We start from the raw sequence: 11,583 nt of genomic DNA on the forward strand, positions 1-11,583 counted from the left end.
CTGAGCCCTGCCCGTCATACCCCAACCAGCCTCCAGCAGGCAGAAGGGACACCCCCCCCGTCCCTCTGCCCCTCGCCCCCGTGCTGTGGGGGGCTGGACGGAGCAGTGATGCCAATAAAGGGGATAGCATTGGCACTGCCCAGGCAAGACCTCCTTGCAGGTGGTGCTGGGCCAGGGGAGAGGTGAGTGGCACCGGGTCAGATGCCAGCCTGGGGACGGTCCTTGCAGGAGGTGCACAGGCAGCAGGGCTGGTCCCCAAACAGGTCAACCCCCTCTCCAGGAGCCTGGAGGGGCTGAGAGAGACTCTCACCCGGGCCAGCCCTTGCTGAGTGCCAGAAGAGGATGCAGGCAGCTGCCTAGGACATTTCACCCGCCCTCACCAGCCCAGCAGCAGGGACAGGACCCTCTGCACAGCCCCCCCTCACTCAGCATGTGGCCCCCTCCCCACGCCTCGACCCAGCCCCTCTAATGGCTTCCATGTGTTGGCACCTCCCGACCCCGGTGCTCAGCGCCAGCAGCCCGATGAGATCCAGATGGGGCTGGGTGGAAATTCAGGCAGCGGCGGCGCGGGGAGCGTGGGGAGCAGAGCCAGCGCAGGGTGGGACCCTGCGCCCGCCCTGCCGGGGAGATGTGTCACTCCCAGCTGGGCCCCAGGGCTTCCCTTGAACCCGGGGTGCAGAGGGAGCCTGGAGGAGGGGGGAACCTCCCAAAAGGGTCCTCGTGGGAACTGGGTTGGAGGGGACCGGGACAGGGCTGTGCCTTTTGCAATGGCATGTGTGCCCATGGACCCTTCTGCCCTCGCTGGGTGCCCCCGCCCAAAAAACCCCCGCGCTCCCACCCTGGTTGCGGGGGCATGGCGGCTGCCTGTGCCGGTGCTTCGCTTTCCAGGGTCCCAGCCCCTCGCTGCCCCTGGTGAGCACAGTCACACTGGATGGGGAGATGGGGGTCAGCCCTCCATCTATGGTGTGCTACTGGAAGGGCACCATCCTTGGACGGGAGCAGGGCTCTCCATGGAGCAAGTAAGGCAGGTCACCAAGCTGGGGAGGTATAAGGGGACAGATCCTGCCTGGGCTTCTGATCCCAACAGCCACATCCCTTCTCCCAGGTGCATCCCAGAACTTGCCAGCTCCAGCTGTGTCATGCTGCCCTCACCTGCTGGACTCTGGTCCCCGGCATCCAACCCAGCCAGCACCCTTTCTGATGTGTCACAGTCACCCTTGTCTCCCCTCGGTCCCCAGCATGGCATGGGCAGCCCTTTCGTCTTGGAAACCTGCTCTTATCGCCACCAGATCCCACTCCTCTGCCACTATGGAGGGGATCAGGGCTGTGGTTGTCCATAGGGTGCTGTTGAACACGGGTGATGTCTGTCTCATAGCTGTGGCTCCAGCATTTGCAAACTGAGCTTAGTGTGTTTCCTGGCACCTGGTGCTGCTTTAGAGGCTGACGCCTGCTTGAGATGCAGGAGCGCAACAGCCAGAAAATGGGAGAGAATGTGCGCAGGCGGCTCTGGCCCCCGTATCCTGCCTGCTTATAAACTCCAGAAAGTCCAGGCATGCTCCAAACAGAAGGGGGTTGCTGCTGGCGGGGGGAGCAGAGACCACCAGAGCCTTGCACATGGGAATGTGTGCCTGCATTGTGCAGGCAAGCTCAGGTGGGCAGATGAGAAATGACAGGCAGAGGGGACCCATAGCTGTGCTGTCCCCATGTGCCAAGCCCTGTGTCCCCTTCCTTAGCTGGGGCTTGCCTGGCCGGGCGGTGAGGACACGCAGTTCTGGTGACTAGGGCAGCTTGAGGGCAGAGGATGCACATCTGTTCCTCATCACTGCATCCTGCTGCCCTTGGCCCTGGAGGGTGACCCCTTTGCTCTCTGATGGAAGCTTTAGAGACGGGACCTGCCACCCATTTGGCAGCCGGAGATACCCAGAGCAGGCGAAGGGTCTGCACGCCACCGTGAAGTCCTGCCTGCCCACACTGCGGCTGCCTGCTCGGATGCCCCATGGCTCAGCTCCCTGCCCCAGCAGCCTGTAAATGTGACACATGGGCATCGGTGACCCCAAGGAAGCAGCAAGTTCAGTGCTTAGGGGGCTAAAGATGCTCGGTGCTGGGAGGTGGACTCCCAGCTGCCCTGGGGGAGAATGCCCTGGCACTGGACGTGGGTGAACAGGGCTTTCCACTGGACCAGTGAAGATGCAAGGGGAGGGCTGGGGCGAACAGCAATCTGGGATAAAGGAGAGGGCTCCAGATGCCAAAGTCAACTTTGCCTCCAAGCCGTGGAGAAGAAAAACAGGAAGGGACCATGAGAGCAGTCCCAGCACCGGCACCTCCCTGTCCCACTGCGGGGCCAGGGCACTTCCTCCAGGGCTCAGGCTCTTCGGTGGCTCGCTGGGCGAGCAGGAGGCTTCCTGCTGCAGGCTGGAGCCCTGCCTGGACGCACTCTGCCTGGAGTAGGCAGCGGCACTTCCAAACTTGCTTTGCTGCTGTATCCCACCCTCCCCAGGACGGATGCTGTGCCAAGATCACTGGGGGAGCTGGTACAAGGCAGGCTTGGGGATGCTGAGGCTGTGCCAGGTCAAAGCAGCCTGTGGGCTGCATCCACGAGGAGCAGGGATGGGTCCAGCTCCCTGGCATGGGACAGGGATCAGCCCAAGTCCAGCAGGAGAAAAGTGCAGGAGAACATGGCCCAGGTCCTGCTGGGGGCACAAAATTTCCAGCAGGCAATGCCACATGCCAGGGAAGGTCCCCAGCACTGAGGTGCAGAAAGGCTCATGTCCGCGCCCCGTGTCTCCATCCTGTGCAGGGTGGCCCCATCCAGAGCATCTTTCAGGCAGGGGCTGGGGTGCACCAGCCACCCAGCTGTGCGCAGGGCTCGTTTGGGAAAGCAATAGCCTGGGCCAAAGCCATTGTGGTGGGGCACCGGTTGTGGACAGTTGTGCAGCGGTGCCTGGGCTGCTTGACTGCCGTAGACCCTGCCAAATACGTGGGCTGGCCCTGCCTCCCTGCCAGGATCAGCCCACATTTTGCAGGGGAGGAGGCGGCTTGCACAGGACTGTGAAGCAAAACAGTTTCTACTTACCTCTCATGGCTGCTCCTGCTTCCTTCTCTGCCATGTCCTGAGCCAAGGAAAGAAGTAAAAGCAGCCCTGGCAGACCATGGAAGCCATAGGGGCATGAAACATATATGTCACGAGGCAGGGGAGAAAGGAAAGGGTACGCCCCATACCAGGGGCATATGGTCAGTGATTCAGCAGGGAGGGAAGGATGCGTGAATGAGGGAAGGAGCCATGCAGATGTATAGATGGATGCCTGAATTGGTTGACAGAGGGAGGAAGGAATGGATATATGGGTAGATGCATGGATGAATGGACAGATAGGCAGTTTGGACACCCAAATACCATCCTAAGCATCAAAGACGCTCATTATGCAGGGGCTGACTTGTGAAGATGGCTGGGAGGCCAAGTGCGTAAGGCTGGCAAAGGGAGGCCCATGGGCAGAGTCCCAGGTGTGACCCATGCACCCAGGCCCCATGGAAGTGGTATCACAGCTGACATGAGGAAACAAGAGTCTAAATTGTTACCAGTGCAGGTCACAAGAGTGCCAGGGGAGAGCATGGGGCATCTCCAGAGGGATTGCATCCACCTCAGGAGCTACTTCCATCTCACGCTGTCCAGGCACTGGGAGTGGAGGAGCAGCAGGGACCTTGCCCCAGGGACACAGCGAATCCAAACACAGATGCTTTAAAAACCCAGTGCTGAGCATTCACCCTGGCCATAGCTTTCATCTCGCCTGCACGTGGGATATCTCTGCCTGGGGTCTTGCTAGAGGGTCCAAGTGCCCAGCCTGCTGGAGGCCCCTGAGATCGCCCGTACTCCCTCTTCTTCATCTGCCTCCCTTTCTAGCTGCCACAAGCCTGCAAACTCCTTGCCCATCATCAGCTCTTTCCTGAAAGAGAGAAGGGGAGACAACACCTGCCAGACCAGATATGCTGGCACCCAAACAGGTGTGGAGAGGGTGCAGGCCTGAGACATCTCTTCTTGCTGCCCCATTGTAGGCTTCTCCTTGCAGGAACGGGTTGTTTCTTTCTTTGCTTGCTGGGGCTGGCCCCCTCCCTGCCTCCAGGATGCTTTTGGTCTTTTGTGGCCAGGAAACACCAAACGTGGCTGCAGAGATGCTGGGAGGCTAAAGCCAGGAGTTTAGCTGTACCCAAGCACTGCTGCTCATGATGCTCCCTCCTCAAGGCAGCAGCAGCTCTCCAGACTAGCTCACTGAGCCCAGGACTTTCCTGCCAGCTTTTTTTGCACTGCGAACAGTCCTGCTGTCCAAGCCAGAGTCCCCCAGAAACTCCATCTTCTCCTCGGCTGGCAAAGGGAGGCCCATGGGCAGAGTCCCAGGTGTGACCCATGCACCCAGGCCCCATGGAAGTGGTATCACAGCTGACATGAGGAAACAAGAGTCTAAATTGTTACCAGTGCAGGTCACAAGAGTGTCAGGGGAGAGCGTGGGGCATCTCCAGAGGGATTGCATCCACCTCAGGAGCTACTTCCATCTCACGCTGTCCAGGCACTGGGAGTGGAGGAGCAGCAGGGACCTTGCCCCAGGGACACAGCGAATCCAAACACAGATGCTTTAAAAACCCAGTGCTGAGCATTCACCCTGGCCATAGCTTTCATCTCGCCTGCACGTGGGATATCTCTGCCTGGGGTCTTGCTAGAGGGTCCAAGTGCCCAGCCTGCTGGAGGCCCCTGAGATCGCCCGTACTCCCTCTTCTTCATCTGCCTCCCTTTCTAGCTGCCACAAGCCTGCAAACTCCTTGCCCATCATCAGCTCTTTCCTGAAAGAGAGAAGGGGAGACAACACCTGCCAGACCAGATATGCTGGCACCCAAACAGGTGTGGAGAGGGTGCAGGCCTGAGACATCTCTTCTTGCTGCCCCATTGTAGGCTTCTCCTTGCAGGAACGGGTTGTTTCTTTCTTTGCTTGCTGGGGCTGGCCCCCTCCCTGCCTCCAGGATGCTTTTGGTCTTTTGTGGCCAGGAAACACCAAACGTGGCTGCAGAGATGCTGGGAGGCTAAAGCCAGGAGTTTAGCTGTACCCAAGCACTGCTGCTCATGATGCTCCCTCCTCAAGGCAGCAGCAGCTCTCCAGACTAGCTCACTGAGCCCAGGACTTTCCTGCCAGCTTTTTTTGCACTGCGAACAGTCCTGCTGTCCAAGCCAGAGTCCCCAGTGTTTCGTGTGCCTGCCATGAAGTGTGGTGGTACTGGAGGACACGTGCCGTCATCTCTCTTTCTACAGCAGTGCCCGCTGTGTATTCCCCGTGCACACATCTCTTCTGCTGTGCAGCGTGAGGACCACATCTCCTTGATGCTGCCATGTCACTTGCTCAGAGGAGATGATCTCCTCCCTTCCCTGTGGCAGAAACTCCATCTTCTCCTCCAGAAACTCCATCTTCTCCTCCAGCTGCCTCCAGAGCTGCAGGGACTGAAACAGCAGGAGACATTTTGGGAGCTGCCCTGGGGGAGGGACGGGCAGCCTCCTTACCTGCTCTCCTCCCACCAGCTGCACCTTGTAGTCCCCTACGTCTACTGCCACAGCAGCTGCTTCGTCTGCAGAGGCAGACCAAGCAAAGAGAGGTTATGGAGAGCATGGCCCAGCCCTATGCAGGAGCTCCTCAACCAGCTGAGGGACTCCAGTGCTCCCTGGATTTCCAGGACTGCACGGAGCAGGCACTGGGCAGATGGAGAGTGCTGTACAGCAGGGCCTATCTCTGCATCCTGAAAATGATGGGCCAGAGTTAAATCTGACTGAGTCTCACGTGGCTTTGCAGGGTTACAGCACACAGGGCCCCCCCAGCATGCAAGCAACCCCCAGCCTTTGCTCCACGCTGGGATATCAACCAGGCTTGGCAGCAGTTGAGCTCCACATACACGCTGGGCACTGACATAAGTCACCTCTGCGCTGGGCAGCTCTGGAGGTGGTAAGGTGCTAAAAGTGCCAGCTCCATGTCTACACCTGGGATCTCCTGAAGTATGCTGACTGATCCCCGGGAAGATCTGCTGACCTGGAAGGCACTGATCCCCAGGGGAATGATGACCTGGGAAGCACCGATCATCAGGAGGATGCTGACCTGGAAGGGCCCTGATTGCCAGGGGGATGCTGGGGATGCCAACCTGGAAGGCACCAATCCCCAGGGGAATGCTGACCTGGAAGGCATGGTGCTTTCTCCCCTACTCCAGAGCACTTCTTTCAGCTCCCCACTTATGCTGGGCACCAGCTCAGTCAGTGACCACTCCAAGGGCTGTAAAGGGCCCGGTGAGCTGCCTGCGGGAAGCTGAGCCAGCACCACCTCTCCCAGTTTCCCTCCTCCGCAGAGCTCCCTGCCGGGGCTGGGAGCTGCTGCCCGGCTATGGGCCAGGGCAAGCCTCGCCCCCAGCTCCTGCCAAAACAACCCCAAGACCCATCCTTCTGCAAGCAAGAGGGATGCCCAGACCCTATTTTCCCACTAGATGGCAAACATTGCTTTCAAAACAGCCTTGCGAGGCGTTCTGTGCCTTCCCTGGGAGGCTGAGAAAACCCTTTCTCAGGGCAAAGCCCTGGGAATGAAGGGCCTGATGCTGGTCAGGAGTGGGGCTGGGGGTGGCAGGGACCCCTGGTGTGCTCCTCATCTTGTTTTTTCTGTCATTTCCTAAATTGTTTTCCTTTCCCACCCACTTGGTTTCTCCCCAGTCCTGGAAGACCCATCCCTCGCTGTGTGCTGGTGGGGCTGAGCACCCCAAGCATGCAGGGGGGGCATCTAGTTAACCCTGGGTAGGACCTCGAACTTCCACAGCCACAAAGTGAAACCCAGAAGCTTTGCTGGGAATTAATTATGCTGTAGTTTGCAAGCCAAATGTGTGTTCATTCCTCCTTGCAAGTTCCCAGGTCCACAGGCAAGGCATTATGCTGGGCATAAATAAAGGAGGCAGGGATGAAGGCTGTGCAGGTGGATGTGCATACTTGTCTAAGATGCCAGCTCAGATGTATTTCCAGGCTTGTGTGCATTTGTTTGAACTCAGCCCCAGATTTTCTCATGGTCTCTGCATTAACTTCGTGCAGAAGTTTTCTGAGTGTTTGCTGCTGGCTCTGACACCACTGCAATATTGCTGTGTGGTTAAACATGATGTGTCAAAGCTAATGAAGGAGCTAACTGTGGATGGTAAATGTTTAGTACGGACAAATCAAGCCAATTAGACAATGTTGAGAGAGAAGTGTGTCATCTCAGCTGTGTCTGTCCTGTGTGGAGGAGAGGGTCTGTGGAAGGGTATAATCCCAGGACTATGGGATTAGCAGCTCCCAGCACCAGCCGAAGGTAAAGACTCTCAACGCAGATATTCCTGCAGACCCCCCAGACCATCATGTAGGTATCTTCACCTAAGGGAAGAAGACAGTCTCTTAAGAGGAGGATTTTGTTTCTGAAACAAAGACCTCTGGGTAGCTAGAGGGGATGGCAGCCGTCTCCAGTGCAGAGCTGCAGAACGAGAAGAAGTAAATCATCCCACTCAAAGCACTCCTTGGAGTCCACCAACAGGACTCTTGGACATTCAACAGCGTGCCGCCTGCTTTTGTGGCAAACCTGGGGCTCCAGAGCTCAGCAGTGCTTGGACAGGAGCACCAGGGAACCCCAACGGCCGGGTTCCCAACAGCAGACCCCCCCGAGCGTTAACGAGCTAATGGCAGCAGCTGTATTTCCTCCACAAAGTGCTCGCGAGCCCTGCTCCTGGCAGCATCCTCTGCTCTTGCTGCTTCCAATGTTTCCCGCCCAGGGACGTTTGGCATCATTTACACTTTGGTGAGAAGGGTCCTTCAGGCCTCCTGGCCACTTCCTTCAGGAAGGGATTATTGCCTCTTCCTCCATGAGGGCTGGGAAGTCCCTCTCGGGGCTATTTAGAGTCAAAGAGAAAAATGTAAAAAATTAAAGGAAGAGGGTGACTGGGGAACAGAAACCGAGGGAGCTGTCGGGAGCCGGTCTGCAGTGTGTGGCTCAGGGCAGCAAGCCACCAACCCATCATGACAACCACCGAACCACGAGCAGAGCAGGTAGAAAGCCCTTCTGGCCCTCTCCAGCATAGCTGGGCTCCCTGCCAGCCCTTGTGTTGGCATGTGCTGATGCCTGGGGATGTGGGATCAGGGCAGAAGCAGTGACAACATGAATGGCGTGGGCTCTGGTGCATCCCTGTGGCTTGAGGCTTCCCCATCCCTTTGCCTCACAGCCTCCGAAGGCAGCAGAGCAGCAGTTCTGCACAGATGTGGCTGCATCGCTCTTGAGGGTGGGATTTGCAGGTCCAGGAGAGTTTGACCCTCACTCCTAACCCAAGGACACCAAGGGATACACAAGTCCCCTTGCCTGAGGATGTCACATCTTTGCCTTGATGCATGCCTGAGTCCAGCTTTCCAGTCCAGGTCCTGGGAGTGGTTCTGGCCCTTCCCTGTAGGCTCAAGGTTCTGTGTTTTTCATCCTGAGTGGTTTTCACCAAGCAAATGCTTCCTGGCTCTGCGTGGCATCTCTAAACGGTGACAGGCTGCCATGGGCAGCAGGCACCCCCTCACCCTCCGGCCTTGCTTTTCCCCCTGTCTCAGATCCCTGGAGGCTGGAGCCTGCTTTCACGTGGGTGCCGAGTGGTCCCAAGCTAACCAGCAAGCCAGGGGCTCTGGAGCAAACTGGGAACCATGTTCCCTCCTGCCTGCAGTAGGGTGACACCATCCACATCCCTTACCTGCTGCTGCCAGACGAGAACATCCTCTAAGCACGAAGCAGCCAATGCTTCAGAAACGCTGGTGGAGCTGCACCGAGCTACTCTGGGTAAGTTCCTGCACCTCTCTCCCCGTGGCCTTTCACGGGGTCTTGGCTACGTGCATGGTGTGGGGCAGTGGTGGCAGAGGCAAAGGAGCAGTGCTGGGGCTGCTGGGGGGCTGTGGGGCTCTGCATCCGCTTTGTGCCGGTTCAGATCCCCCAGCAGGTGATGGATGAGAGGCATTAGCAAGCAAGGTAGCTGAGGAGGCTGGGGAAATGCATTTGCTGTGTGCAGAGCTGAGGGATGAGCCTCTCCAGACCCATCTGACCTTGCTCTCCAGGGGGGTAAAGGCAATAACCGACCATGACACACTGAGAGCCCCAGCAGAAGCATCGTGCAGAAACCAACACCCAGGACTACACAGGGACCTTCCAGCTGCGCTAGGAAATCAGCTCTGCTGGGGGCTGCTTTTTTGTCCCTGGGCCAACAGGCATGTGAGAGCCAGCCTCCACCCTATTAAACTCTCTTCACCCTCCTTGGCTGCACCCTAATTGCCTGTTGGGAGTGATGCCCGCCCTTGGGGTCAACTGCCTAGGCTAGTTGACCTGGGCCAAAACCTGCCAGGAGCGATGCTGAGGGTGTTCCAGCACAAGGGGACATTTGCTTCGTTCACAGCCCTGATGCCCTGCAGTGGGCACCGCTACATCTTCAGGGGGCACTGGGACAGTCAAGAAGTTCAGACTCCTGCCTGTAGCGTGGCTGAAGATGACTGCTGAGTTAAGGGGCCCATTGGGAGGATAAATGGAAGGAAATGCAGTACAATTTGTGTGCCACCATTGCCGGGATGGCAGCGTGCTGCGGCCCAACAGGAGGGGAACCCAGCAGAGGCCGAAGCCTCAGAGTGGAGGAAAGACAAAGGAGTTGGTGTTGTTGGTGGCTCAGATCCTGCAGCGGGTTAGCGGGCTCTGCTTCCTGTGGGATTTTAGCTGTTTGCTTATCCCTCTTGCATAAGCACGTTGGCTCTGCTCCAGGGCCAAGTTCTGCAGCCGATAACCTCTTTCTCTACCCTTTTGCACCACAATCCTTTAAATGCAGCAGTTCCTAAGCTATGGCCTGAGGATCCATGGTAAAGACCTGACAGGTGATCTGCCAGACCTGTTTCACTTCTATAGTGCTCCCTGCTCTGCAGGGCTGGAAACCCATAAGAAACTTAAGGACTGACCAGGGTCTGGAGCCCAGAAGAAGGGTACCGGTGCTTGAAGGGTCATGCTTTCATTTCCTTCTGAAGGCAGCCACTTTGAAGAAAAAAACCCAGAAATGTTCTGCCGCCTTTGCTGGGGCAGTGGCTGCAAAGGGAAGTGCAAGTTCCCTTTGCACAGGCTCCAGCACAGCCCACGGCAACCACTATTGTGATTTCCCTGGTATAACAATCCCCATACCCTTCCTCAAAGCACAGCCGGGATCCGGAAAGTAAGAAAAGGCAAAAAAGACAGCTGCACACAAGGAGGCTGGGTATCGGGGTGATGGGCAGCAACAGAAACCCCACGAGGTGCAAGAGACGGCCGTCGGGTTTCGCTCCTTTCACACCAAGGGAAGCCCAGCCTCTGGGTGTCTCTGGGATCTGGACTTTCGATGTCACACATCTCTCCCGTGCTCCTCCGCTTTGCCGAGAGCAGTAAGGAGGCGATGCGACCCCCATTGCCCCTCTGCTCGCTGTTCATGTTGGGAGGCAGGATGCAGAGTGACAAAGTACCTCTCCAGCCACACAATCCATCAGCAGCAAAGGACAAATTAGCATCAGCAATGCAAGAAGCGAGAGGGCAAGACTGAGACATGGGGGTTGCAAGTGCCACTTCAAGGATATGAACCTGCATCATATCACTGTGAATATTTAAGCAAATGCACCCAGGGCTGTGTAATCTGCAAACCTGAGCAGATTGTAAAAAGGGGGATAAAGCGCTTTCTCCCTTGAACATTTAGATTTATCTTCACTTTTCTTTTCCTTGAAGACAGTTACCAGGCTGAGTTTGTATATCTTGTACCCAATAAAGATATTAAAATCCCTTTAATCTACTGCTGCGTAATCAGCAGCTTATTTCGCTGCGGAGGTAAACGGTGCTGGTGTGAGACATTAGCTGTGCATGGCTCGGAGCTCACTGGAAAACATCCTTGATTAGCTGGGAAGTATTCACTGGCATGCACTTGCTGCAGGCTGGGCAGGCTAGCCTTGCCCCATCCCTGGCTGTAAACCAGGTGGCTTTCAGTGTCCTCACACGGGTACCATGGGCCAAGCACAACCTTAGTGACAACCGGCCAGGCACGCTAGGAGGGTGAGGTGTATTTTCAGACTGTCAGCAGGGACGAACCCAGGGAATGGCACTAGAGAATGTGTACGGAGCACTGATGCGATGTCAGCTCTGAACTGATTCAGGCTTACATGTACCAGCATGGGAGGTTAAAAAAGAGTAGCAGAGAGCCACCAGGATGGAGATTTTGCTTCCTCCCATGCTCACCGTGTGCTGTGCAAGCTCTTTTACCACGAGCAGCAGGACACATGTGGAGGTCTCCCACGCTCAGCTCCCTCTGCCTCCCTGCAACCACTGCTGGTGCTGATGGAAGGTTGGGAGATGCTTTCTCCTTGCTCTGTGTCAGGAGGGAGCTGCGGGGAGCAAGGCTTGTGGACCCATCCCAGCACATCACAGAGTCCTTGAGATAGTGTCTCCAGCAAAGACAAGTGTTACATGGCCAAAGCAGGGTTCCTCTGGCCTGGAGGAGTGTGGCAGTCTTCTACTGGGATTTTAGGAGAGCAGAGAGGGA

General features: G+C 57.0%; 1 protein-coding gene across 1 annotated transcript in view; it reads right to left on the reverse strand.

Annotated features, from left to right (window-relative positions):
• Positions 1 to 3,814: 3,814 nt before the first annotated feature.
• CCL19 (chemokine (C-C motif) ligand 19) overlaps positions 3,815 to 11,583 on the reverse strand; it is a 22,472-nt gene continuing 14,703 nt past the window's right edge. The window contains exons 4-8 of the mRNA XM_009334724.1: positions 6,123 to 6,165; positions 5,537 to 5,601; positions 5,379 to 5,476; positions 4,726 to 4,827; positions 3,815 to 3,938 (exon numbers count right to left, since the gene is read on the reverse strand). Of these exons, the coding sequence (XP_009332999.1) occupies positions 3,815 to 3,938; positions 4,726 to 4,827; positions 5,379 to 5,476; positions 5,537 to 5,601; positions 6,123 to 6,165 (432 nt within the window). The remainder of the gene's footprint in view (positions 3,939 to 4,725; positions 4,828 to 5,378; positions 5,477 to 5,536; positions 5,602 to 6,122; positions 6,166 to 11,583) is intronic.

This window comes from Pygoscelis adeliae, unplaced genomic scaffold (genome assembly GCF_000699105.1).
Source record: "Pygoscelis adeliae isolate BGI_AS28 unplaced genomic scaffold, ASM69910v1 Scaffold442, whole genome shotgun sequence".
Taxonomy (NCBI): domain Eukaryota; kingdom Metazoa; phylum Chordata; class Aves; order Sphenisciformes; family Spheniscidae; genus Pygoscelis; species Pygoscelis adeliae.